The sequence below is a fragment of the Dermacentor andersoni genome, chromosome 1 (assembly GCF_023375885.2).
Source record: "Dermacentor andersoni chromosome 1, qqDerAnde1_hic_scaffold, whole genome shotgun sequence".
Classification (NCBI taxonomy): domain Eukaryota; kingdom Metazoa; phylum Arthropoda; class Arachnida; order Ixodida; family Ixodidae; genus Dermacentor; species Dermacentor andersoni.
The window spans coordinates 273,305,801-273,333,248 of NC_092814.1; the positions used below are offsets into that span (position 1 = coordinate 273,305,801).

Here is a 27,448-nt window from a genome sequence, read left to right on the forward strand (position 1 = left end):
TTCTTCCCAGGGATCATTAGTTGTTCCTGTGCATCGCGGTGCATGGTCGGAGTGTTCTCCCCGAGCGCAGACTCTATTAAACAGTTGTGAGTGTAACGTTTGTCTTTGTCTTTTTTTCCCTCTGTGTGAGTTGCCTTTTTGTTTGCGCAAATTTTTCTAGTCAGTGCGTAGCAAACACGCGGTATGCGAATTGGAACTTTGTGGGGCCTGCTCACACGAGCTGCGCATAAGCGCCTCGGAATTTACCTCTCTATTTGGCGATGCTAACTAGCTAACACGACATAACGTATAGCCGATGCAAGCCAAAAGCACTTCGTTCGCGCTTGACAGCTGCTTATACGTCATCATGAGCGCGACAAGTACTGCTTTCTAAAGTTACCTTTTTTCGTGACATAAACGCGCTCAATGAGGATGAAATTCGTGAAATGTGCTGCAGGGACACAGGACCCAAATTCTAGGAAGCTAATAAACAAAGTACAGCATTGTGTCGTGCGCCACTTGAAGTTGGTGAACGATCATTTCGGAAATCCGGTGTTAAGCAGCCCCTTCAGTGAAATAAGGGCGTATAGGTGGATGGGTAGGATGCGGCTGTGCGCAAGGCGGTGACAGGCAGTACAGATAACAAACTACTAACCAGTATATGGTTAGTAGAAGATCGGCTTTTTCCCCCCAGAACTGTAGAAGTCACGAAGTTCAGCTCTTCAACTAGAAATCAGCGTAAGCGGCTCTATGCGGCAAGGGACGTTCGCGGGAAGTATTTATGGTTCCCTAAATATTGGAAGCGTGCTATTTGGTATTGCATATTGAGTAGCGTTGCAGTGCAAAAGAAAGACGGGGATGCCATGCAAGGACACACACAGGCAAATACTGCGAGAGAAATGGTAGAGTCGGCAATAATGTCACGCCGGCGATATATCTGTGTGTCAGTATGGGGTCAGTCCACCCACTTCAGAAGGAATTGGCCATTCTCCGATCTTTCACGTGCCGTGCAGCACGTAGTGTTGAGTTGTGCTCACATTATTGGTTGTCTTCCTAATGTTTTTGTAGCAATTCCCGTGTATGTACAATCGTTCTGTACCGCTGAGTATAATTTAGTTGGAAGTGTTAAGAACGGCCCAGCTGAGGTGCAAGTGTTGTCAGCCAGTTGCGACGACGGCGGCGTCAACTTTCAAGGAACGCCACCGTTACGCTCTAGCCTTGTCGCCGTTGTGACTGAATGACTTCGACGAAGCAGGCTTTGTGCCGCAACACGGCACCGCCAACCGGGTCGGCCGCGAGAGGGAGAGTTGCCGCGGGAACGTCGTCGGGGACCCCTTCCCACGCGCCGACCAAGACGCAGGACAATGGCTACCCGGACGCGCTGCGAGGGTCATATCCGTGTTCTACGAAGTCTGTGTGACGTCGGTTCCGGACCGGACCGTGAACCTGTGCGTGCGTGCGTGCGTGCGTGTGTGTGTGTGTGTGTGTGTGTGTGTGTTGTGTGTGTGTGTGTGTGTGTGTGTGTGTGTGTGTGTGTGTGCGTGTGTGTGTGTGTGTGTGTGTGTGTGTGTGTGTGTGTGTGTGTGTGTGTGTGTAAGCCGTCCCAGAGAGAGGCGGCGTGTTTACAATGACTGGACGAACGTTTCCGTCCCCTTGGAATCAAGGGGGGGCCGAGTGTTTATAAACCGCTGTTGTGCGGATGCTCGACACACTTTCTTAAGCAGTCATGTTAGACTGAGACACTCTCTCAAGCAGTCGTGTTAGACTGATGTACTTTCTCTCGCTGTCATGCTAGACTGATGAACTGCATGTAATTACTCTAAATAAACCCATATTCCTCCTTGTCGATGAAAAGCAGGCCTTTCCTTCATGAACATCCTCAGCGTGGATAAGTTGGACGACGGCATAGGCCAGCTACTTGGTGTCTCTGCTATGAGTTGCTAAACTCAATCAATCAACTGAAGAGGCTTCCTGCGCAACCGTCGGTGATTCAGTGGCGTGTCGCACGTTTTTTTTACATATATAACTATGACCGCGCAAGCTGCGTAGCATCAACGGATCGTCATTATTATCCAGTGGCACTACTTTGAGGTCATTTAATTCAATTGAGTGCTAAATTGAGGTACTTTAAGAGTGCTGTTTCTTGTGCGAGTTGGAATTGCGTACTGAGTTTTGCTTTCTAAAACATGGTCGCACTAAGACACACGGATAAAACAAACGGGCTTGAATTTTCATCAGCTGATAGTGACACACGGGCGTTGTTTATCTTGACGGCCTCTACAACGTGGCAATATGCAACTCAGGAACACGTTGATTATTTCGAGTTACTTTAAAAGGATAAGACTGGGGGGGGGGGGGGGGCGATAAATTGGCCACGAGTTCTTTTATTTAGCTAACGTAGGGTGTCACTGAACCCGGAAGTGAAAGGCCGATAGGTCTGCAAGGCTTCCCTTGGGCCCGGTGGCGCTTTAGGGCTTGAAAGAGCGAGACCACCGCAATGATGTTACCCTGGAGGCGTATAACACGTCAAGATTCGCCACACTGCGTTATGGTCGGCTCGTGGGAACTCGATAACTGCCCCCCCCCCCCCAAGGGATGGTTCGCATATGCAGCTTTCAATAGCTTTCTCGCCAGAATCGCCAGTCTTTGAATCGGAGAGATCAAGCAGCTCGGAAAACACGGGAGCATTGCTTGACCTGACGTCATAAAAGATTACAAGGGAGACTGCGTCGCTTTCTACATAATGTGACAGAAGTCAATGAAACTCTTTTTCTTGACATAGTCATGCCCATTCACGGCTCGTTTCAGTCCAAAATATTGGCAAGAACCTCTGAGACTGACATTTTTTTCGGCATTCTTCGAAAAATAATAAAAGGTCGCGCTAGGATCGCTATTTAATGTGCTCGAACTACACATGAAGAAAGAAAAAAAAAGAAGAGAAAATGATAGGACAGGTATCCGCCAGATCAATTGAGGGATTCGTGTGAAAGAAAATGAAAATGCTACAAGTGGCTGGCGTCTCATTTTTCACGCTAAAAAATAGATGTAACTAGGGGGCCAACTGTTCGAAAAAAAATTTGCTTGCTCCGTGCTGTCACTCGCAAGACGTAAGCATCCGAGCGCTTAGACTCAGCGAAAGTGATTGATAGAAAAATAAAGACACGCACGCTGACATTCACAGAGATAGAGCTATAAGCGTGGAAGGTAGAAGGCACGTGACTGTGGTAAAAAAAAAAAAGAAAACGAAAACGCGTCACGGTCAAATGAAGTCAATTGTAGAAGAAGCATGTGGGTTGTAGAAGAATCATGTATTTTAGCAAAGTAGCAACTGCGGAAGAAATTAATGTCGACGATCCTTTACCGATTTACTAGCTGCTCAAGTTCCCAAGCGAAGTAGGTAGACGCAGAAGCTGCGACTAACGAATCCTTCAGGACCACTGCGGTTAAATCGATATCAGTGAGTCGCAAAAGGTATTATTTATAATACAGTAGCCACAAAAACTGTTTCTTCCACATAATAGTACTGCGGAGTTTGGCCTGGTGCTCTTCATCCTGGTGCTCTTCATCGTCATCCGCATCGACTTCTAGAATGTGCACAAACGTAATAATACTTGCACTGCCTGTCCATGTCTAGCGGGTGTTAAACGTCATCAGCCAACTATTCTCCACATTGATTGATTGATTCATTGATTGATTGATTGATTGATTGATTGATTGATTGATTGATATTCTAGGTACGAATGACACAAATGACGACTCTATGATGCGTATACTGTCAGGCACAGGCGTCCTTGCCGGGCACTTTTCAATGACAACCTTGACAACGCCAGGTTTAATAATTGTATTAGTAAGCGAATGTTTACTAGCTGCAATTTATACAGTCGATAAAACTACGAACCTCACTTCGCGTGGATGTCCAATACTTTGCTAGTGGTATCAATGCCTTTCATGCGAAACTGCAAGTTTTTTTTTTTTTTTTATGACCTCGAGTGAGTAAATCACTTTACCAGCAGACGGTTTTCGTCGGTTACAGCACACCGGACCACTCCCATAAAGATCGCCCCCTCCATCTCACGCACTTACAATTCAGGCACACACACACACGTGCACGCCTTGAAGCCTTCAAATAGGGAAATCTCGGTTGCGGCTACGCAAAAATAACTGATGCATAATAAGGACGCTCAGCGTTAAAGATATATGGACAGAAGTCTGTCGGTAAGCTATCGTTGCACCAAGATTCGACGAATAACTCACGAAATTGAACCCGCTTTTGCCTTTCCGCGCATACCAAAGTATTTGCTGATGATGAAGAGCCCACGTCTGCGCTTGCTTCATCGTAACGCCATGAAAAAATGTTAAGATTATGACTAAGTATGAAACGACACCATGGACAACATTAACAAGAAGTTGGGCATAATTTATATGCAAATATCAGAAAACAACAGCAAACAAACAAATATACAAAAAATAATATGGTCGTGATGGGCGGAGGGTCGCACTGAGCTCCTCGGCAGAGATGAATAAGTTGACATAAGACATTGACATAAGTCAACGAGGCCAATTCATTGTGTGGATGGTTCATTACGATCAGGAAAGCACTTTGTAGGTTATAATGTTTTTATTTAGATGTAGAAACATGGAAAGGTAGGTCACAATTGTGCTAACAAAGTTCTAAACATAAATTATAAAAACACCTTTCAGTGTTTGCAATGCGAATGGCGGAACCATTACTTTCAATTTTCCATATTTAAAAATATACGCCGACACGCGCAAAAATAAAAAAAAGCGTTTGAAGTTTCAAGAAAACGAAAGCCAACAAACACCTGAAGCGTAGAAGACAAAACATGCTTCTCCAAAAACGTGTTTTGCTTTGCTTCCATTACATTTTCGCGGCACGAAATCTTTAAGGTGGATCGGGTGCCGCTTCTGTGAGATTCCGCAAAGATATCATTTCACGCATGTCCTGACGTCAGTGATTTGGGCATGCATTACAAGAATACTAGGCACGGGAAACACGGGGATGGCTTAGAAGGAAAGAAAGAAAGCCACGTGTTATTATAAAACTAAAAGAAATCACAACTGCGTCACAATTCTCTGACTAGCATTTTCGATTACAGAATTGACACCGTCAAAATAGGCGACGTAGAATAAAAGAAATGTCAACAATGTAGGTGACGATGCAGTATAAAATACAAAATTTATAACATGTCACAAAATAAAAATAAGAAAAAGCAATACTCAGTTACAGTGCCTAAAGAAATGTAACATGGTTAGAAAGGATATAGTGAGTAAAATTCCGGTAAACACTACTGACATTTCATAAACAACGTAAATTTTAACAGCCAGTTCGATATGTCTGCACATGTGTTCTCTATAACAATCACTAGCGCTGCACAATGCGATGTGATCGGGTGCGGTCCTGGTTCCTGGTTTAATCGATTTCATCTAAGCGAAATTGGTCTCGTTTACCACAGAAGAGGTGAGAAAATAAAGTGCACCGCCCTGGATTAAGCGATCCATTATACCAGAGAATACGCTAAAGCGACCTAACAGCGGTTCGCTGAGGTAATCAGCACCGGGTAAACTCTCGCCGAGTTATTTCAGGAACTGTTTTCGCGGCTATAATAAACTAGCAAATAAGTACGGACAGAAAGGGAAATTTCTCGAAATGTAGAGTGGGGTCTTTCAGGGACCACAGCAATTAGCTGGACCCGTTTGCTGAGGTAGCCGGCTTAGGCGAAGGTACAATTACGTGTGCCGCTGTCGGAACAATGACGCTGAAGGAGAGAGAAAGAGAGAGAGCAAGGAGAGGAAATGCAGGGTGGTCAGCAAGACGAGCTCCCGGTTTGCTACCCTACAGTGGGTGTGGGGGAAATGGGAAGAGAAAGACGAACAAAAGGGAGAGAGTAAGCACTGAGTGCGTGTGGGAGGATGCACAGGGACACTATAAACGGTCTCTTAAGCCGGTGCACTTCAAGTATTGTACTAGTGCACGAATCGCTTTTCGTGCCAGTGACGGGTGTGTGGCCACGGTACGAGTAAATTTGACTTGCAGAATGGTATTGAGTCCAGTCGGTTTAAAATTGCCCGCAGAGCGAGAGGCGTTGTACATCGTAGCGAGGGAAGGTACACAATAGATGCTCGATGGTTTCCTCGCACCTACAGCTCGATGGTTTCCTCGCACCTACAGCTAGGAGTTGCACATCGGGCTCTCGGCCATTCCGATACGATAGGAGTAGGCGTTCGTGAACGCCACTCCCAGCCACAAGCGGCACAGCAAGGTTGTTTCACCGCAGGAAAGGCTAGATGGCAGTTGTAGCCGTAGCGTGGGGTCCAGTTTATGCAATCGTCAGTTGAAGGCACTTGAACTCCAGAGATCTTGTGACTTCTTGCATGCGTGCAAGTAAGCGAGGTTCCCTGGCAGCGTCCAGCCTCGCCAAAGGTGTTAGGCGCGTCTGGGTGTCTTCCTGGGCAGAACGGGCAGCCCTGTCAGCAAGGTTGTTGCCAAGAATGCCACAGTGAGCAGGAATCCATTCAAAGATAATGTTGTGCCCTCTTTCCAGAGCGTGGCGGTGCACTTCCCTGATGTCAAATATCATCTGCTCGTAAGTTCTGTGATGTTATGCAGACTAGATACTGTGAAGAAATGCCTTATAGCCACAAAATACGACCCATTTCTCTGTCGGCTCTTCGGTGACGTACGTCATAGCGGCATGGAGAGCTGCAAGTTCTGCCGACGTAGATGTAGTCATGTGTGACAATTTGAATTTAACTATAGCCTGCTTACCTGGAACGACGAATGCGGCAGTTGAGCTGGTAGGTGAGGTTTAACCGTCGGTATAGATATGTATGTGGTCATGATACGTCTGGTGCAGTAATAGGAGCGTAAGTTGACTCAGAGCCGCCGATGGATGATTGGCCTTCTTTGTAATTCCGGGAATAACAAAATTCACTTGAGGTTTTCGCAGGCACCACAGGGAAGATGGAGGCTTCGCCACCGGTGTATAAGATGACGGTATGCACTCTTGACGAGCACTAATTACTCTTGAAAAGGTCGCTTGAGGTCTCTCGGCTGGTAGGGAGGCTAAATGATGCTCGGGGATCCTTGACAGATGGCGAATATGTGCTCTGAGAAAGTCGATAGCTACGTGTGTCTGGATCATATGGTCTCCCGCGATGGCAATTGTTGCTCCTATTGAGGTGCACCGAGGCAGCCCTAAACACGTGGGCAGGGCTTGACCTTGTATGCTCTCCAAAGCGCATATGTTCGTCTTGCATGTATTTGACAAAGCTGGTAGAGTGTAACGTAGGAGTCCGAGAAACATTACCCTGTACAGCTGCATCATAGAATAGACTGGTGTGCCTCAGTTCTTCCCACAGAGAAATTCAAGGACCTGAGCAATGGCAAATAACTTCTTCTTCAGGTAAATGAAGTGAGGGCTCCACGAGAGGTCGCGGTCAATGATGACACCCAGAAAGCGATCCGTCTTAACATAGGACACAGCTTGACCATTGATTGAAACAGGATATAATGACATTTGTTTCCGCGTAGAGCCAACCAATGCGCACTTTTCAATAGACACAGTGATGCCTTGTACTCGAAGATAAGACGCTGTCATGGTTGCCGCCCGCTGAAGCCTGGCTCGTACCTGAGGGCGAGTCACCGCGGAGGCCCATATGCAAATGTCGTCGGCGTATATTAAGACACGAACTGTCCGCGGTAAGTACTCCGCTATCCTAACAGGACGAGGTTGAACAATATGAAGCTCAACACTCCACCCTGAGGCACACCACCGCAGATGTAATGTTCCGAAGTTGGGCCGTCTTCAGTGTGTAACAGAAAGCACCTCTCAGTCAAATAGTCCCGAATCTATTGATACATCCGGCCACCAACTCCCACAGCCTCAAGTGAGTTCAGTATGGCCTCATGGGCGACGTTGTCGTATGCTCCTTGATATCTAGAAAGAGTGTCACTGATAGGCGCTTGAGGCTTTTTTGATTTTGAACCCAGGTTACGATGTCAATAACGTTGTCAATGGACGATGGACCTCGACGAAAGCTCGTCATGGCGTCCGGATAGATGTTGAATCGCTCTAGATGCCATTCCAAGCGAGTAAGAGTCATTGTTTCCATCACTTTGCCTACGCAGCTCGAAAGCGCCATCGGACGAAATGATGACAGATCAAGCGGAGAGTTTCCAGGTTTCAGAATGGGGATCCAGCGGCTCGATTTCCATTGTTTACGAACGGCGCAGTTCTGCCAAGACTCATTGTAGTAGTTGAGTAGCTCACCACGTGCGCCTTGTGCAAGGTGGCATAGGGCAGCTTACGTCATGCCATCTGGTGCTGGTGACGAAGAACGCCTGCAGGTCGCCAACGCAGCGTCGAGTTCTTCGAATGAAAATAGCACGCTCATTTCTGGTACACGTGCCTCAGTGATGTCATTCAGTGCGACGTCAGTAATGATGACCACGGACCCAGACACCCGTGCAGAGGGCTCTTCAGCCACTTCAAGTTCCGAGCGGAGTTGGTAGAGGGCCAGAGATGAGCGGAGATGAGCGGAGACCCCTAACCGTTCTCCATATGTGCGAGAGCGATTTTCAGGAATCAAGCGACTGACAGAAAGTGTTCCATCGCTTGTCTTCCAATTTATCCATACGACGTCGGACTTTCTTTTTTATGCGCCGTGAAGCCCTCAGATCTATGACGGACTTGGTGCGCCGATACCTCCTCTCCGCCAGTCGGCGTGCCGCACGCAGCCTCTCCAGTTCCATGTCCAAGTCTGTTCGCCTTGCTGACCTTTTAAGCGAGCAGATGGATGTTTTCAATGCCTCTGTGATTGCATCTTTGATAGTGGGTGAAAGGCCTTCCGACATGCGTTATCAATATCCTTCTTAAACTTTGACCAATCAACTGTACGCAAGACTGTAGAGGAGCGTTGCTCAACTGCTCTAATCTTTATGTATGTTGCAATATGGTCGCTTCCATGTGTTTCTATGTCCGTAAACCATTGGACGCTCGAGGCAAAGCGCCGTGACACCAAAGTTAAGTCCAAGCAGCGACTTTATATTTGTGCCTCGCAGAAATGTAGGGCTTCCGTCATTCACACAGCACATGTCATAATCGGCAGCAAAGGAGACAAGACTCCTGCCACTGGAGTCAACTTTAGTGGTTCCCCATAGCTCGTGATGCGCGTTGAAGTCACCTGTGATAACCCAGGGGCCATTGTTCCTTAGTAATATTTTCTTAAGTCATTTGTCGTCAAAGTGACTCGCTGAGGATATGTAGGCTCCAATTAGAGTAAATGACACATCCTTTTTTTTTTGCGTGTAGGCAGACATGAGGCTTTACGGCGTTAGCGACATATGTAAAGTCCGTGCGGATGTAGATGATTACTTTCGCTCTCGCACCGCATGTGGACGAGGCGAAAGATTCGTAACCGCACAGTCTGAGTGAAGTTGATGTATTTGGTCCACCAATGACCCGTATGGGGAAGCGATTTGCAAAAATGAATTGGCGAAAGTCTGCTATACGGGTCCTTAGACTTCTGGCATTCCATTGGAAGATCGACGCACTTTTAACTTCAGTGCAGAAGGGGACTACCGGTCGAGCCATGATGCTTAAACGATGCTAGCAAGCACTGAATTTAGTGCATGCGGTATTTGCAGAGCACTTCCAGCTGCTGGTGTTTGCAGCTTGTTCAGTATGATGCGTATTGTATTAATTAGCTATTGCAGCATTACAGCCACCTGCCTGTCTTGGTCGCACAAATCACCGACAGTAGACGCCGGGGGTTGTCCAGCAAAAGTTTGCAGTGATTCTGTTGGTGAATGCTGTCGTTTTGGTAGGGCCGGCCAAGATTCCGCAGATGTGGTCTTCTCAGTAGTCTTGTTCTTCGCGGTCCTCTCCACAGTGTGTGGCCTGGGCGGTAGAGGAGAAGGTGGTGTTGTAGGAAGTGGCATGCGCGTCGCAGAGGCAATAGCTTTCCTTGAGGAGCGCTGGCAACGGGAACGTCACTTCCTGGTTTTATCGGCGGCTTCGCGATGAGATGAATCATCTCTCGCCATCTCTTTCAAGATGGCCATTTCCTTCTTAATACGTGGGTAATTCTTCGATGAAGCTTTATGCGGCCCTCCGCAGTTCGAACACTTCATTACAGTTACGCCACGTTTATCTGCAGCGTGGGGCTCGGCGCAGCGGAGGCATGCTGCCTGATTTTCGCAGACACTGCTCACGTGCTCCAATAGCATGCATTTGCGGCACTGAAGAGGTTTCGCAATGAAAGGCCGCACTGCATGTCTGAAGTGTCCCACCTTAGCGTGCGAGGTTATATATTTACCCTTGAACGCAATCTTCACGCAGCGTGAACTGCCTAGCCGCTTAACATCAACAATGACCTCATCATGTACTGGCTTCATAACAATCGGCAAGTCGTTATTAAGGATGGGAACGTCTGCGTCGTAGATAACGCAGGTGACTACGTCGGACCACAGAGGGCTGTAAGAGCGCACCTGGATGCCATCGAGGCCCGTTACGCTGCGTAGAGTGGTCATAGCCGCCGCATGCTGGACATCAACCGCTAGTAGATTTTTCGGGTGTTCACTCGAATGTCCGATATTTCGTTTGGCACCAGGGCTTCCAGTGACGTCGACACAGATTGCCTGTTAAGTAGCTCCATGTTGACGGTGGGAAGCACGGGCACAAATATGATAATAACGGTGTCCGGCCTCTGCGTGTGTATTACTGTTTGCGTGCTTGACGATGAAGACGTCCTGGTGTTCCTTCTCTTCGCTCTGCGGCTCTGCATAAGGTGGAAGTGGTCATCGGAAGGTTCCTCACTGCTGAGAGAGTAAACATGCGTGTCATCGCTGTCGCTGTCGCTGTGTTGACCGATGCGCTTCCTGAAGGCGTGTGCACCGCTGACGCCGCCAGCAGACTTGCGGGGTGGTCCACTTACATCACGACCGAGCAGGGAGCGAGGACCAGTGCATGCACTTTGATTTTCACATAAATAAACCGAAGCTAGAAAGAGCGGCACTGTATAAAAAAAAAAAAACTTCGTAGGACGCGCACAAACACAATATGGCGTGATGGATTAAATTTTGATGTGCTTTTGCGTATTCATATTGTGTCGCAGTTCAAATATAGACGGTTATAAACGTGCAAAGGATGCGCGCAGATTTCTCTTTATTCGAATCCAATTGTCACTTAAATGTTAACGCGACAAAACGGAATGATAGTCTGTCAAACGAACCCGCTTTTCTGGCTTGGTATATTAGTTAGACGGAGTAACTTGCGACCGCCTGTAATGGAAGCACCCGTACCTTATTTGACAGTGTAATCAAATGGCATCTATAGGACACGGAAACAGCGTTCATGTGAGCGTGCATGTGCGTATATGTGCGTCTAAGCTACACGCTAAGTAAAATTGCACCCTTAAGGGTGTTTTCTCGTGTCTATAACTTACTCCCTTACACCAAAGGAAAAGGGTGTTTATGCGAAATAATATGCCCATTTGAAAGGGTGAATTTTTTTTGAATTGAACCCTTTCCTCCAATGTGTGCTTTACCAATATGCACACTACGTTATAATTTTACGGAGAAAACTTTTACTCTTTCGGTCGTCCACCGAACTAATCCCGGAGAGTTTTCCGTGGCGTTTTAGAAAAATAAAGCGAAGAATAAAAAAACAAAGCCGGACAGCCCGCATTGGAATTGTGGACCTACAGATTGCCAGTCGGAAGCGTGACCTCTGGACCACACCGCTTCTTCTTTCTTTTTTTGTATACCCGGCAACTGTGTAGGCGGACTAGTCGAGAGGCTGCATGTGATCGTGGACACTTGACCACTCCACCTACACAATCGCAAAGAATAACACAGCACCTTAGGAATTCAGTAGCACTTCTAGCTGTTCTGATAGGCTGGCGCCAGGCTCTTCATTGCTTCAGTGTACCTATGATTCATCACCAAGGCGAAACAACTGAAGCGAAGCCAGCAGTAATATGTGAAAGGCAGGCAGGAGAGAAGAGGACAGAGTAGTTGTGCCTTTCCACTTTACTGCCGGGGTGCGCCACCTCCACGATAAATACCGCGTCCTTATCGGTAGCAGATTGTTCCGCATGCACTTGCGAATGTTTTTCCCAACAGATATTGCATGAAATTGCGCAATATTTAATGCGTATAATATTGCTATATTATGCTATATTAGACAGAACGTGTGCCTGAAAATTGTGATTGGCTGACGCGCTATGATTCGCTGGCGATTGGCAGCTGATTGATAAAACAACACCGAGCTGAAATAACTTAAAGCCTGTGATAAAAAGCGAATGCCAAGGTAGAAATACGAGAAAAAAGATGTGTTTCCACGCAACCGCCGAGGACGCCATCCACGCGAAGCAGTGCATGGGTTGACATCCATAGCTTACTGTGATCATATGACGTCCTCGAACAACAAACTTGGCGCAAACCACTGGGAAATATATAGACACTTTTGGCTTTTTACTAGTTTCACATATTATGTGTATGTGTATTCACTCGTGTATGTTTTGCCCGAAACATCCTTTTAGCACCCTGAAATTATTGAAAGGGCACGCTAAGGGTTTTTCTGCTAACGAATGCACCCATTTTCGAAATTTTCAGAGTAAGAGTACAGGAAGGGTGTTTCGACATCTAATTCGCCCTCGAGGGCGTATTTTTCCCGAGTGGGAAGCAGCGTGCGCATGTTTCTGTATGTACGTGCGAATGTGTCCAAAGACGGCCGCGGCCTCTCGCTTACGGGTAAAATTAACCATGCGCGCTACTAAAACCGGCCGCCGACCGCCATCACATTCGTGCGCCGCATACCGAGCCGGCGGTCGGATTGCATCCGAAATTGGCAGTTCGTTCATGCAGGAAATTAATGTTTCAGCACTGGAGGTTTAGCGAGGCTAATTTATTCGCACGTGTGAGGCACCTTCGCGGTCCCACGCTTTTGCGCAAAGCAATTTCGCGCGCAATGCGCTTTGACACTGAACGAGGGTTCGTCAAAAGGCTGCCCGCTAACCAAGAACTTTGCGATGTTCTCTTATCGCGTCTCTCAAGAAACGTCTAGAGAGAAAAGTAAATGCCTCACGTCAGTGACCTACTTGCAATACGAGAACAAAGAGACAATACTTTTTTCTTATTCGTTTATTCATAGGTCCACTTGAGTACGCTGCTTTTTTTTCAACCGTCGCCAAATGCAGACACGTCGTTCTTTTTGAGCACACATATGCGACGCAAAATGAGTGGCTGGCAAAGTTAAACTCATCGAAATCAGCACTCAGCAATTATATGTTAATGTACTTGATCTCCTTGCTGCTTGGATGGACCGTAAGCAGAAATATTGGACTCGGGACAAGAAAAAGAAAAGATCCCTAGGCTTCGTGAAAAAGCAGCGGTAGATAACGCTATGTCTGAAGAATTTGTTCCGTGGCGAGTTTTCGCACGCCTCCGTCGTGCCCATTCGATTGTATTTAATTAGTACTCTTATTTATTTAGTGAAAACGTCGATTAAGGAATGGGGACAAAGTGGTGGTGAAATTTTTCATTTCATTTCGTCAAGTTTTTGTGCATTTCACGAAAGGAAAAAGTGGCATCGTTATGTAGGTAGCACGGAGTAAAACACCAAACACGTGCATGAAAGGAAACATGCATATGGTTTCTTGCAAACAAAATTTTGACGTATACTATAGTTCTGTCCTGATCAGAACTTTTCTTTTTGTTTTTCCTTCAAACGCGCTGCTTTGTTTTTCAAGGATCATGCATAGGTTTCCTTTGTAGCATCGTGTTATGTACCCACTAGATAGTAACTCTTCCTTATAAGAATCCACATGCACCTATAGCAGATCTCCATTCGTCATTTTGTTTGCCTTCTTTTTTCATGACATCTTAGCTAACCCGGCTCAATTAGGGCGGGTAATAATTACTTAGTTAGCATATTAGCCGTAGTTTCTCCTTCTTTATTTTCGAGTGCCTCTAAACCCTCGAAGCAGACAAAGAAACTGTTGCTGTAGCTCCACGCAGTTCTGCGCCTTTCTACCAGCGGGATGGAGCAGGACTTGGCTGAAACCCAGCGGAGGTGTTACGGTTTGAAATTCGACTTTCAACGATCCAACTTTCGCGTGCTTAACGGATATTTCAGCCATGCTAATTATACCGCCCGGCTGCTTGCGTGCACACACCAGAGACGTTAAGGTGGCGACGTGAAAGGCAAATACTCCTCAAAAGAGCGGGAAAAGAGGATCGCGAAACAAGAGAAGAGCGGCAGTTTGTCGCCATAATTTGCGACACGTACCTGGATGCACCAAAGCACGAAAGGACGCTCCACCCAAAATATGGCATCCCTGAAATAGACAGAAAACAAAAACAAAAATAAAGACAATGTATTAAACATAAAACAACATGCTGACACAAAGAAAGAGTTTATGAAGCATACCTTATTGTGTTTATTTAGTCACTCTTTCTCAAAAGCTGAACTGTCTGTGACACGTCGGAGTCGCGTGAACTATTTATTAAAAGCTTAGATACAGAAAGCGTAAGCGACGAGTGCGCCGAGCCGCGGAGCGCTGCTCCCCTTGTCTCTCTCTCCTTCCACACTCCACATTCACGCCCGCACATCAGGACAGAGAGAGAGAGAGAGAGACGGGTGTCTAATAAGAAATATGAAGAACTTCCACCGTTGAGGGTCTTCGACATAAACCAACAAGCCGATGTACGACACTCTTCAGCATTCTTTACAAAATTTATCTTTCTAACCCCAATCCCCCATCCCCAGTGTAGGGTAGCAAACCGGAGACTCATATCTGGTTAACCTCCCTGCCTTTCCTCTTCATTCTCTCTCTCTCTCTCTTTTGTTATGACTGGCTCTTGTTCCGAGATATATGGGAGTCTTCCATAGATATGTGTTGTGTTGTGATATGTGTTGGATAGTTATAACTACAGATCGAGGCCATAATATATATAAATATATATATATATACTTGTTGCATTCATACCCAACGCGCATTTATTTGTTTTCCTGCTAAGAAGAATGTGCTGAACTTTCACTTGATGTGTTGTTCTGTCGGCTCTTAGAGTCCACTTGACCGCTAAAGCTGATCCTTCATCCTCTCCTATCTCCGGCAACCAACCAGTTGTGAAGAGAGTACAAACACCGACCAAGGTGAAGAAATTATTGGAAAACTTGACGTTTCGGCCCCCACACGGTAACCTTTGCAATCGTGAACGAGACTCCCGCGCGGGGGCCGAAACGTCAAGTTTTAGTATAATTTATTCACATTGGTCGTCGTCTGTTCTTTTTTCTTGATGGCTCTTATCGACCAGCCGAGATTTCCTCAGACTCTCCATTTATTAACCGAACCGGTAAACCACGATACACATATTCCCAGTTTCTAAGGTTATTTTTTTTCTTCTCATTATTTTAGTAATACTCAGGCGTTCCTGTACCTATCTGCTTTCACACACCGAGTAGCGGGTACGTAATTATGCGCACGTTGCCTTAGCTGTATTTAATTTTCAGTGCAAAGATATAAAGTGGTTTTTATTCTCTTCGTCTAGAGGTAGCAGCTAAGCAGCTATCCCAGTGAGAGCTCATCGTTCATATGGTAATTGCCACGTGCAGTGTGCTATTACCACTTGCCGAAAACCTGCAATACGTCTGCAACCGTCTTGATAAGCTCTAGAGTAACGTGCCACGACAAGTAAAATAATTATCATGCAAACGGATCGATATCTGCGAGGACGCAATTTTAAGAACGGCACGCTGTACGTTCCCCCTTGTTGTAGGAAGAAGTAATTGGGTCTGCGCAGCGGCTTAAGCCCTGCGTTCGAGAATTTCTTATCCTTTGTGGAAACGCCCCTATTCCTCTCGCGAAATTGTGCTTTCGAATAAGCCCCATATGGCCCCTATTTTTTTTTTATCCCAAAATAAACGCTAGCACCCAACCATTTCAGGGCAAGATAGTTCAGGCTGTAGCTGTAAGAAAATAAAACGCGGACAGCTCTCTCACTACAGTGCTGTTATAAGAACCTTGCGCACTAAAAGAGTTGCATGCAGAAGCAAGATGTTTTTTTTTTTTGAAGCTGCCATTTTGTACCACTCTACTCCAGTAATTAATTCACGATCATTACAAAATTATATTGACAGTATAATAATAGACTGCGCTTTCCCTAGTGAAAAAAAAAGGTAGGGGACGGGGGAGGGGGGTGATGAAGCACCGTATATGTTGTTGCTCCATAGATTAGGTTTTTTAAGCTCAACCTCAAAAAAAAAAAAAAAAAAAGGTTCTTAACTGGATTCGCAACTACTTTCAGGGCCGGACGCAAAGCGTTTCGGTAAATTGCTTTAATTCTGAGCATGTTGCTGACATGTACGGCGTGTCAAATGGGCGTGTCCTGGAGTCTACAGTGATCATTTGGTATATGCAAATTTAATTGTGCAGAAGCTGACGCGCAACGAACGATGGGCTATACGCCCGGCGGTCGCTTCCCTTATTGTAGTGTACAAAATGTCCCTCACATTTAAAAACTTCAACTAGACTGAAGTGACACTGAGATCTGGTCTACGAAGTAGTCATACTTGAAATTGGCAACGGCGCTGAAAGAGACGGGACGAACAAGGCCTTCACTCCGTGAGTTAGGCAATTTTTCACTCAACATGTACACTCACTAAGCAGTGCTCAATTACTACGCATGCTCAGTGAGCGTACGTTCTCTAATTGTCCGCCGTGTCCCGTTCCTTGGGGGCACTTTTAAGATATCCTCGTGGTCAAAAGTAGACTGGGGCGCTATAACGTAAAGCTGTACCAGACTTTCCCAGTTCTGCAATAAACCCTCCACGATTGGTCAAAAAATTTCGATTCATCACCCACTGCGTCTGTATGTCACGCGACGTCACGATAACGGCGAAAACGCCCCATCTAATATGATATGTGCGCACTGATTATGCACGATTAAATGGAACGAAAGAAGCGTAATAATTTCTGATTCAACCCCTTTTTCGCCATGAGCGAAAAAAGCATCGTTTGACCAATTGCTATTGGTCAAACGTGTTAGCGCTACGCCCACGCTACCTTTCTGTCACGCCGCGTCACAAAACCATGAAAACTCACCACGTCAAAGTGACGTGTACGCGTTAAAGACGCATTAATATGCCGAACAAAACTGCTTTTCTGAATAGCCGGAAACTGCCCCGTTCCAAAAGGAATAGAAGATGGCTGCCACCGATCGCTGCGGCACTGGATACTTGGAGCTTCCGGGGAGCATTAAATTTATTTGCGTATAAGATTTTGCGTGTCAGTATAACGTTATCGAGACCTTTCGACACGTATACGACATCGCTCTGCCAACTCTACTTTGCTGAGGATCCGCTTTAACGGCATTTTTAACCTTCCGTCGCATGCCGTCGCGTTTTTCAACCAGCCACCTAGCATTAGACTAGCCACCTAGCATTAGCCTAGCACTAGCCACCTAACCAAGTAAGGGGAAGCTACCAATCGCAGACGCCGGCACCACCCTCCTCATCCGGTTATCTAGTTTCAATGCGCTGGCTCCGCCCCACCGAAACTCTCTCCATTCGAGCGTGCTCCTCGCCTCTTCTCAGCCAATTTGGCAAGAAAAACTGCTGAATGTAACCAATGCTATTCGCTTTGAAAGCAAACGAAAGTGACATCCTATAAACGAGAAGCGCGTTTGATTGGGCTTTTCAAACAATGCTGCGGGTTACCGCCCGACGCTTGCGGAGGTGGTTACCTAACTTTGACGTCAGGAGATCGGAATAAAAACAGATTGGAATCAAATCGTGGTTTTGGCGCGTAAAACCTCGGAATTCAATTCAATTTTGTTCATCCCCTAATTTAACGCGGTTCCCCTTAAAGGGACACTAAAAGGCAAATATTAAGTCAAGCTAAAGTGATAGATTAGTGCTCGAGAATTTCTAAGGCGTCAATATTATCACGAACAGAGCCCTACTAACCGAGAAATCGAGCTAAGTGCAGGGTGTGGTGAGAGACTGCCCCGGGACAATGAAGTACTTGCCCGATGACGAAAGCACTCCTCAGTTCAATTCTGTCACTAGTACTCAACCATTTGTTGCAAAAAAACATCCTTGTATTGTACTATAAAACGAAAAAAAAATGCTACTTGTCTGGTTCTAGTTCATTTTTAGAAAAAATAACTAATTGAAATTACCCTTGACAACGACGCGGGTGCTCGAAACGTTTCAATTTCGCTCGACTCCGTGCCGCCAACGCTTTCGCGTTTCACTAGTTTCGTTATCGCTTAGTGCTGCGCGGGTTTTGCTGGCTCGCGAAACTCGCACAAACTGCAAGTAGCAGAGAATTCAAATTCCATGTGATGTCGCGGGATGCCCAAACGGTCTACGCCACTTCACCAAAAAGCAGCTGCAGCGGCGAATCCACCGATCTGTGTTGGCTCGGTACCCCTGTCGGTCGGGCGCCGTTTTACTCACCGACGGCAGCAAAGGGTGGTAACGGCGTATGCAACGTCACCACTCCCCCGGTTGGGTGGCGGGAGATTTGAATGAAAAAAAATAAGGCATTCGGACCCTTCAGATGCAATTTTCTCGTAAACTAAGCATTTTCTTGGCGGGAAACAGGCGCTACGAAGTTTCTCGAATGGTATTTCAAAAGTCCACATCGACTGATCATTTGCCTTTAGTGTCCATTTAAGTGCTTCACCAACTACCTTCGTTTCCGACTTGAGCATGAAATGGAATATTTTTTTAACTGCGGGAAGCATCGCTGTGTATCTTTTACGCTTAGGTGCACTACGCTTGTGGCATTGGACTTGTTAGATGGGCTCCCTAAAGAGAGTTAACAAGTACAAATAGTACAGCTATTAAAGACTGGTAATGCTAAGTGCTTCTAATAAGTAAATGAAGCAGGCAGCGTGGTCTGCTCACGATAATGTAAGAGTTGAATCGCGGTGCTGCAGCTGGCCCGCTAAGCCTTCTACAAGCGCCAACTGAAAAGGAAAAGCTGTGCCTCGGCAAAGCAGAAATCGAAATAGGTTCGGTGCGTACCAGTTGATTGCGCCGTTCCGCACGGCTTCGTCGGTGTAGCGCGAGGTGTTCTCGACGCGCAGGGGACACTGGTAGCAAGTGGCGTACCGGGGCCCTCTGTCCAACGCCACTCGGCCCACGTAGAGAAGGCAGGCCACGATTTTCACCACGAGCCGGATCACCCGGATTCGGAGGCCTGTGGAAGGTGCAAACACGGGGCGCAAAGCGGTGAGAACAAGGGCGACTTCGCGGTCATTCGCAACTGCGAAACCGCAAGTACATAAAAACACGAGAAATGCGGCAGCACCAAGGGGAAAAAAAAAAAAGGAAGACGCAGAAAATGAAAGGGAATTTAAGTTCCGGTAGACACATACCGTGAACATCTATGCCGAAGAAATTGCAGCCTTTTGGTTGAAACTAGTACTTTAAGTGAAATGTGTGCCTATAGGAGTGCGTTTGATTTCGGCCTACTTAGAACAAGCGCGTATTAACCTGAGGCGGTGCTGCTACCATATATCTTGCCGTTGGCACCCTCAATACTTGCAATTTCCTTCTTTCCTTCCCTCCGCTCTCTCCCTGTTATCTTTGTTTTCCCCCTTTCCCATTCCCCCCGTTGTAGGGTAGCCAACCGGACGTTATTCTAGTTAACCTCCCTGCCTTCTACTTATCTCTTTCCCCCCTCCCACCCTCAATAGTTTGGAGAACACGTAGACAGTTTCAAGCAAGTCGTTGAGAGAAAGGACTGCGTACTTGATGGTGCAGAAAATCACAAGCCCCGAGCTCAGGTCCCTTAAGCGACCACCTACGAGAGACTGATGAACTGGATTGCGTGCAAGTACGTGCCTTTTAACTACTTGTCTTATTTTATTATTTTGTGATCCTCCTGCTTCTGACAAACCTTTCCATTTCTCTCATTTTCTCGTCGCCAACCGGGCGCCATTGTGGTTAAATTAATTGCAAGTATTGAACAATCTCCCCAGCTAACTTAAGGAACAATCTCTGTCACCTGATGCTCTGCGCGTGCCTGTATAGGACGCACAATGGGACACGCACGTCGCTAATAAACGTCGCGTTAATCCCAAGTTTGCGAACAATAAGGCAATAATACTACGTTAAGCTAGGTCTGTTTTGCACCTAAGCTGCGACAGGCCGCCGGCACTACTGTTTTTTTTTTTTACCCCCTCTTCCACTGCGGTACATATTTTCTTTCTTATCGTCGAGAGCAGCTGGTGAGACGTCAGACAGATTAGTAAATCTTTGTTCCCCATGTTGACGGTCTCGTGGCTATTCAAGCATATGAATAGCATTACGATGGCTTGGTGAGCTTTCGGTGTGTTTGGCTTTGCTATAGGCCGCCGTCCGCCCGTAAGCCATCCCCCCCCCCCCTTTTTTTTAGGCGGCAATATTCGTCGGCGTACGTGTTGGCGTTAAAGCGATGCTCTGAGCAACTAATGCCGGCGCGCTCCTTTGTTCTGTCTCCAGGAATAGTAATGTGAATAAAACGACGGATAAATGCCCCCGTGAAGTGCGGCTTCTCCCGCATAACACATTTATCATGTGGCAAGGCTGATGAAGACTTAGATCCACTTGTATTACACTGCAAAAGATATAATACTAAGCGCAAGAGCATTTCCGCGAACCTACGCTCTCTGCGTGGGAGACCACTACATATATACTGTACCTTTCATCCCGATAAATGCTGCATCGATAGACGTACGTTTTCCTTCTGGAATTGCGCATATTCTTGGTTCTTGTGTGCGTTTTCGCACACATAAACTGAGGCAGCTGTTATTTTTTATCTTCGTTTCTATAATTTGCATCGTTTCGCGTCCGTCTATGAAGTCAGAAAATATTAGGGGCGCTATAACGTAAAGCTATTCCAAACTTTCCCAATTATGCAATCAACCCTCCACGATTGGTCAAAAAATTTCCGAGTCATCACCCACTGCGTCCGTTTGTCACGCGACGTCACGAAAACGGCGAAAACGCCCCATCTAATATGATATGTGCGCACTGATTATGCGCGATTAGATGGAACGAAAGAAGCATAATAATTTCTGATTCAACCCCTTTTTCGCCATGAGCGAAAAAAGCATCGTTTGACCAATTGCTATTGGTCAAACGTGTTAGCGCTACGCCCACGCTACCTTTCTGTGACGCCACGTCACAAAACAATGAAAACTCACCACGTCAAAATGACGTGTACGCGTTAAAGACGCATTAATATGCCGAACAAAACTGCTTTTCAGAATAGCCGGAAACTGCCCCGTTCCAAAAGGAAGATGGCTGCCACCGATCGCTGTGGCACTGGATACTCGGAGCTTCCGGGGAGCATTAATTTATTTGCGTATAAGATTTTGCGTGTCACTATAACGTTATCGAGACCTTTCGACACGTATACGACATCGCTCTGCCAACTCTACTTTGCTGAGGATCCGCTTTAACGGAATTTTCAACCTTCCGTTGCATGCCGCCGCGATTTTCAACCAGCCACCTAGCATTAGCCTAGGCACCTAGCATTAGCCTAGCACTAGCCACCTAACCAAGTAAGGGGAAGCTACCAATCGCAGACGCCGGCACCACCCTCCTCATCCGGTTATCTAGTTTCAATGCGCTGGCTCCACCCCATCGAAACTCTCTCCATTTGAGCGTGCTCCTCGCCTCTTCTTGAGCCAATTTGATAAGACAAGCCGCTCACTGTAGGTAATGTTATTTGTTTTTAAAGCAAACAAAAGTGTCTTCCTATAAACAAGGCGAGCGTTTGATTGGACTGTTCAAACAAGGGTGCGGTTTAAAGCCCGATGCTTGCATCGGTGATTACGTAAATTTGACCTCAGGGGATTGGAATAAAAACAGATTGGAATAGCTTTACGTATAGGGCCCTAGTACACGGCTTCGCCTACAGGTGTCACCACCTCTTTAAACACAGCTAAATGAAAGTGTTGTCCAACACTTATACGAACCGCAAGTTTACAAACCAACGGCCTTAGTACAGGCATAAAGTACTGACGACTACGTTCACACTCCTTTTCTTTGCTGCTTACCACTTCAAACAATTATATTTGCTAAGTAAATTTTGTAAACTTGGCCGCGTCTATTAATCTTGCTTGCCGAGAAAATTACTGTCATTAGAGTTTCTCATCATTATTTTTTCCCCTGAGCAGAATGCGACAGCCGCGTCGTCGCAGCGTGTTGGTTACGCAACGCTCTGCAGCTTGTCTATGGGAAATAAATAAATAAATAAATAAACAAATAAATAAATAAATAAATAGTCATTGCGTAACGCTTAGCAAATAGTTTTCACTTCATGCTTCCTCTTTGATTAGAGGAGAGCATCCCTTATAAAGCCAAATTTTAAGATATTGCGAATTGGTGCTGCTTGCTCCATTGCAAGCTGACATTCTTAAGGAAATTTTGATGGTGCACAGAGGCACTTGGTTTTTAGACACAGGAAGCCGCGTGTACACTCGCCGCGGTGGCTTAGCAGCGATGGTGCGCTGCTAAGCACGAGGTCGCGGGATCAAATCCCGCGCCGCATTTCGATCAGGGCGAAATGCAAAAGCGCCCGTGTCCCGTGCATTGGGGGCACGTTAAAGATCCCCTGATGGTCAAACTTAATTCCGAATCCCCCACTATACGGCGTGCCTCATAATAAAATCGTGGTTTTGGCACGTAAATCCCCAGAATTCAAGAAAGCCGCATGTGGCTAGCATTGTGCTCCCTACCGCTTATTTCAGTGCAGTGGAAAGGCACATGCCACAGTTTTATTTCCGATCATGATGGAGCTTGTTGATAGCGTTGTGGAAAGATGTACTGACAAGCAGGAGAATGTGTCGTCACATAGAGGTGGCGGCGCTGCTGTTGGTTGGTGTGTATAGGCATACGAACAAGATGGTGGCCGTCCCGCGAATTGAGATGAGGCGTGCTGATGAGCCTGCGGGAATATCCTTGGGGGAAAGCCTTTGAAAGGTATCCTGCTGAAAATTCTTGTCAAAAGCGACGGACAGCGAGGAAACTGAGAATCAATGGATTCGCGTGTTCTCTCTTCTCCCGCGTGTGGTACTCTATTCATCGTGTCAGGCGGAGGTCGTGGGCTTGGCTAACTCTGGCAGCAAAACGTGCGTGCGCGCGCGCGCGCGCGTGTGTGTGTGTGTGTGTGTGTGTGTGTGTGTGTGTGTGTGTGTGTGTGTGTGTGTGTGTGTGTGTGTGTGTGTGTGTGTGTGTGTGTGTGTGTGTCTCATAATAACAACGAATGTTCCCCATTACGTCAGTCTGTGAAGTTGTAAGTACATTTTTAGAGGAAACACAGAACCCGTACTTAGCGAAAATAATGGAAGCACCATCTTAAGGTGTTGCATGCTTTGGATAAAGAAAATGAGGAGCTACGTTCAGCATCGAAAAGCATATGCGCTGAGAACACAACGATAGTTTGTCAGAGAAGTGAGAACGTCTTGTAATATGGCAGATTCGCAATCACCTAAAAAGTCAGTTCAAATTAGCGTGAGTCATAAAAATGAGTGAAAAGGATCAACACTTTGCATACGTTGTTTAAATTATAGCGCCTTCATTTCCCGCTTAGCGTCGCAGCTAAGCTCTCTTCGCGCGTGCACTGAAGTTAATGAAAAAATTTAATTTATTTCGGAAGAGATGCCTCCGCGACTTATACTGGAGTGCGAGAAGATGGAAAGTGGTGCATAGAGAAAAGGGGCGGGTGAACTTTACCGCCGCTGCCCAAGACTGAATGGTCCGAAGAACGTCGCCGCCTCCAATGGCGACGCAACGATCCGCCCGGTGTCTAAAGGCCCAGATCCAGGTGGCTATACAAGTATCCAGGACGAAGTACCAGAGGGACAGAAATAAAGTACCTATAAGTAAGTTGTTCTGATTTCTACATTTTCTGCTATGAAGTACACCTAGGTAAATTTAATGGCTGAGAGAGAGAGAGAGAAAGCAAAGACAGGAAAGGCAGGAAGGACAACCAGACGAGCACCCGGTTTGCTACCCTAAACTGAAGTTGGGGGAAAGGGGAATAGAAAGAGGAACAAAAGGGAGAGAGCAACCACTGAGTGCATGTGGGAGGATGCACACGGACACTATAAACGGTCTCTTAAGCCGGTGCACTTCAAGTATTGCACTAGTGCACGAATCGCTTTTCTTGCCAGTGACGGGTGTGGCCACGGTCCGAGTATCGTTGAGTGGGAGAACAGTCCTGAGTCCAGTCGGTTTAAAGTTGTCCTCAGAGAGAGGCGTTGTACGTCGGAGCGAGGCCAGGTACACAATAGGTGCTCGATGGTTTCCTCGCACCTACAGGAGTCACACATCGGACTGTCGGCCATTCCGATACGATAGGCGTAGGCGTTCGTGAAAGCCACTCCCAGCCACAAGCGGCACAGCAAGGTTGTTTCGCCGCGGGAAAAGCTAGATGGCAGTTGTAGCCGCATGGGATCTAGTTTGCGCAATCGGCAATTGAAGCCACTTGAACTCCAGAAATCTTGCGACTTTTTGCGTGCAAGCAGGCGAAGTTCCTTGGCAGTGTCCGACATCGCCAAGGGTACTGGACGCGTCTGGGAGCTTTCGTGGGCAGACCGGGCATCCCTGTCAGCAGAGTTGTTGCCGACTGTGCCACAGTGAGCAGGAATCCGCTGAAAGATAGTGTTGTGCCCTGTTTCAAGAGCACGGTGGTGTACTTTCCTGATCATCTGCTCGTAAGTTCTGTGATGTAATGCAGACTTGATGCTGTGAAGAGCTGCCTTAGAGTCACAAAATACAACCCATTTCTCGGTCGGCTCTTCGGTGACGTACGTCTCAGCGGCATCAAGAGCTCCAAGCTCTGCCGACGTAGATGTAGTCAATGTGGGACAATTTGAATTTACCTGCAACCTGCTTAGCTGGAACGACGAATGCGGCAGTTGAGCTGGTAGGTGTGGTCCAACCGTCGATATATATATATATATATATATATATATATATATATATATATATATATATATATATATATATATATATATATATGTGCTCATGATAATACGTCTGGTGCAGTAATAAGAGCGTAGGTTGATTCAGAGATGGATGATTGGCCATCTTTGTAATTCCGGGATTAACAAAATTCACTTGAGGGTGTCGCAGGTACCGCAGGGAAGATGGAGGCTTCGCCGCTGGTGTATAAGATGACGGTATGCACTCTTGAAAAGGTCGCTTGAGGTCTCTTGGCTGGTGGGGACGCTAAATGATGCTGGGGGATCCTTGACAGATGGCGAATGTGCGCTCTGAGAAAGTCGATAGCTACGTGTGTCTGGATCATATGGTCTCCCGCGATGGCAATTGTTGCTGCTGTTGAGGTGCACCGAGTCAGTCCTAAACACGTGCGTAGGGCTTGACATTGTATGCTCTCGAAAGCGCGAATGTTCGTCTTGCGTGTATTTAACAAAAGTGGTAGACTGTAACGTAGGAGTCCGAGAAACAGTACCCTGTACAGCTGCAACATCGAATAGACTGGTGTATACCCCAGTTTTTCCCGCAGAGAAATTCAAAGACCTGAGCAATGGCAACTAACTTTTTCTTCAGATAGATGCAGTGAGGGCTCCACGAAAGGTTGCGGTCAATGATGACACCCAGACAGCGATGCGTCTTAACATAGGACACAACTTGACCATTGATTGAAACGGGATACAATGACATTTGTTTTCGCGTAAAGCCAACCATTGCGGACTTTTCGGGAGACACACTGAGGTCTTGTTCTCAGATATAAGATGCCGTCATGGTGGCCACCCGCTGAAGCCTGGCTCGTACATGAGGGCGGGTAAGCACAGAGGCCCAGATGCAAATGTCGTCGGCGTATATTGAGACATTAACTTTCCGCGGTAAGTACTCCGCTAGTCCTACCGGGATGAAGTTGAACAATATGGGGCTCAACACTCCATCCTACGGTAATACAACGTAATACAGGGTAATGCAACTTAATACAGGTTAATACAAGTAATACAAGGTAAGAAACCGAGTGCTCTTGGCGCAGAGCGGCACGCTATGAGCGGCAGTAAACAATGCGCGCACGAGAATCCCTTTATCTCTGTCGAGTGTTTCCAGATTGTCGTCGTTCCTATGGAAATAGAACAAATGGTGGCTCTCACGACGTTTCATTGTGCAGAGAACGCTGGGAGTAGTTACCACCACTCGTGCTTATTTTGATTCTTTTATTTTTTTCTTTAATGGCTTATTTTATTTTTCACTGCACTATGCCTTCGACACTTAGTTCAATGACTTCAGCGTTCATGGCCGTCGTTATGAGACGACCGTAAGCGCGTACTAATAGAGAACCACGCGAAAGTGCTTGCGCCGCCTTAATGCCGCGTCCTTATTGACGCCGCGCAATTTCCCTGCTCTGAAGCTAAAGGGGCCGTGAGTTTTAAATGCTTCTGCCAACCACGCGTCGAGCATTTCAGTCGTGTAATAACCACGGCGTGTGATAGACGCACCGGAACGCAGGCTGGAAATACGTTGGAAATATGCGTTACGTGCGGTTGGCACGCTGATTATGTGATAATAGTAATAGAGCAGGCCTAACATTCTAAAGCAATACTGTGAACTTCTGTGTGTGTTATAACACTCTTTTTACTTTTACTTTTATACAGAATTGTCTATGTCTGCACGTGTTCTTGTATTCTTACTCCTGTGCGAAACTTCGCATGTGTTTCTCCTCTCAGATTGTCTTGAGCGTGTTTCAGTGCTTTTTGTGCTTTCAGTTATTTGTCTTCCCAGTGGCATAGAATAGCCGGCGTGAAACTCCCCTTCAATGTTGAAAACTGGACGAGTTGGTATGGCATACGTGCCGACTGATGGCGCAATAATTAACACAACACAATATAAGAGCCTGTGGGCAGCGCTGTGTGCGTTTATATGCCTATTCTTTCAAAGCAGAGCTTTCTTTGCCTCTTCTTTAGACCTTTCCACTACTGCTACTAGTGCTGCTGCTGTCTTGCACGCAGCGTCGGGAGGTGGTTCAGAGCGTGCACATACATGTTAGAGGCGAGGCAGAGAGGAAAGGCGGCGCGAGAAACTCGTATGGACCTTTCCACTGCGTCGAATGTGCATAGTGTCCGCTGGAGTTCCCTGGGCGTGGCCACAATACCACGTTGACAGCTGTAACTATCCGTAACCACCCGCAAAAGCATTGCAGAATTCTACTAACGTACAACAGTCCAAAGGGGACGTAGATAGAATGGTAGAGAAGAGGTAGGGAGAGGAGACCGAGAACGGGAGAACCGACGCCGTCACGAAACGAATGAATGACAGCCTTGCCACTCCGCTCGCACTTTCCATACATGTGGGGCGTGCAGGAGAGGGAAAAGGCGACGTGAGAAGGCGAGGAAAAGCTACTATACTAGACACGACAGAGGTTTCGACAAACTGGATAAATTTAAGTTCAAGGTAGGGTA

General features: G+C 46.7%; 1 protein-coding gene across 5 annotated transcripts in view; it reads right to left on the reverse strand.

Moving 5' to 3' along the window:
* The window catches only part of SLO2 (slowpoke 2), a 488,163-nt gene that overhangs the window by 124,673 nt on the left and 336,042 nt on the right, over positions 1–27,448 (reverse strand). For 3 of the 5 annotated variants that reach the window (XM_055063162.2, XM_055063163.2, XM_055063161.2), the window contains exons 3-4: positions 19,038–19,212; positions 14,292–14,340 (exon numbers count right to left, since the gene is read on the reverse strand). In XM_055063162.2, coding sequence (XP_054919137.1) covers positions 14,292–14,340; positions 19,038–19,212 — 224 coding nt within the window. Of the gene's footprint in view, positions 1–14,291; positions 14,341–19,037; positions 19,588–27,448 lie in introns of those variants that run through there. The other 2 variants (XM_055063160.2, XM_050196458.3) reach the window with 1 other exon arrangement.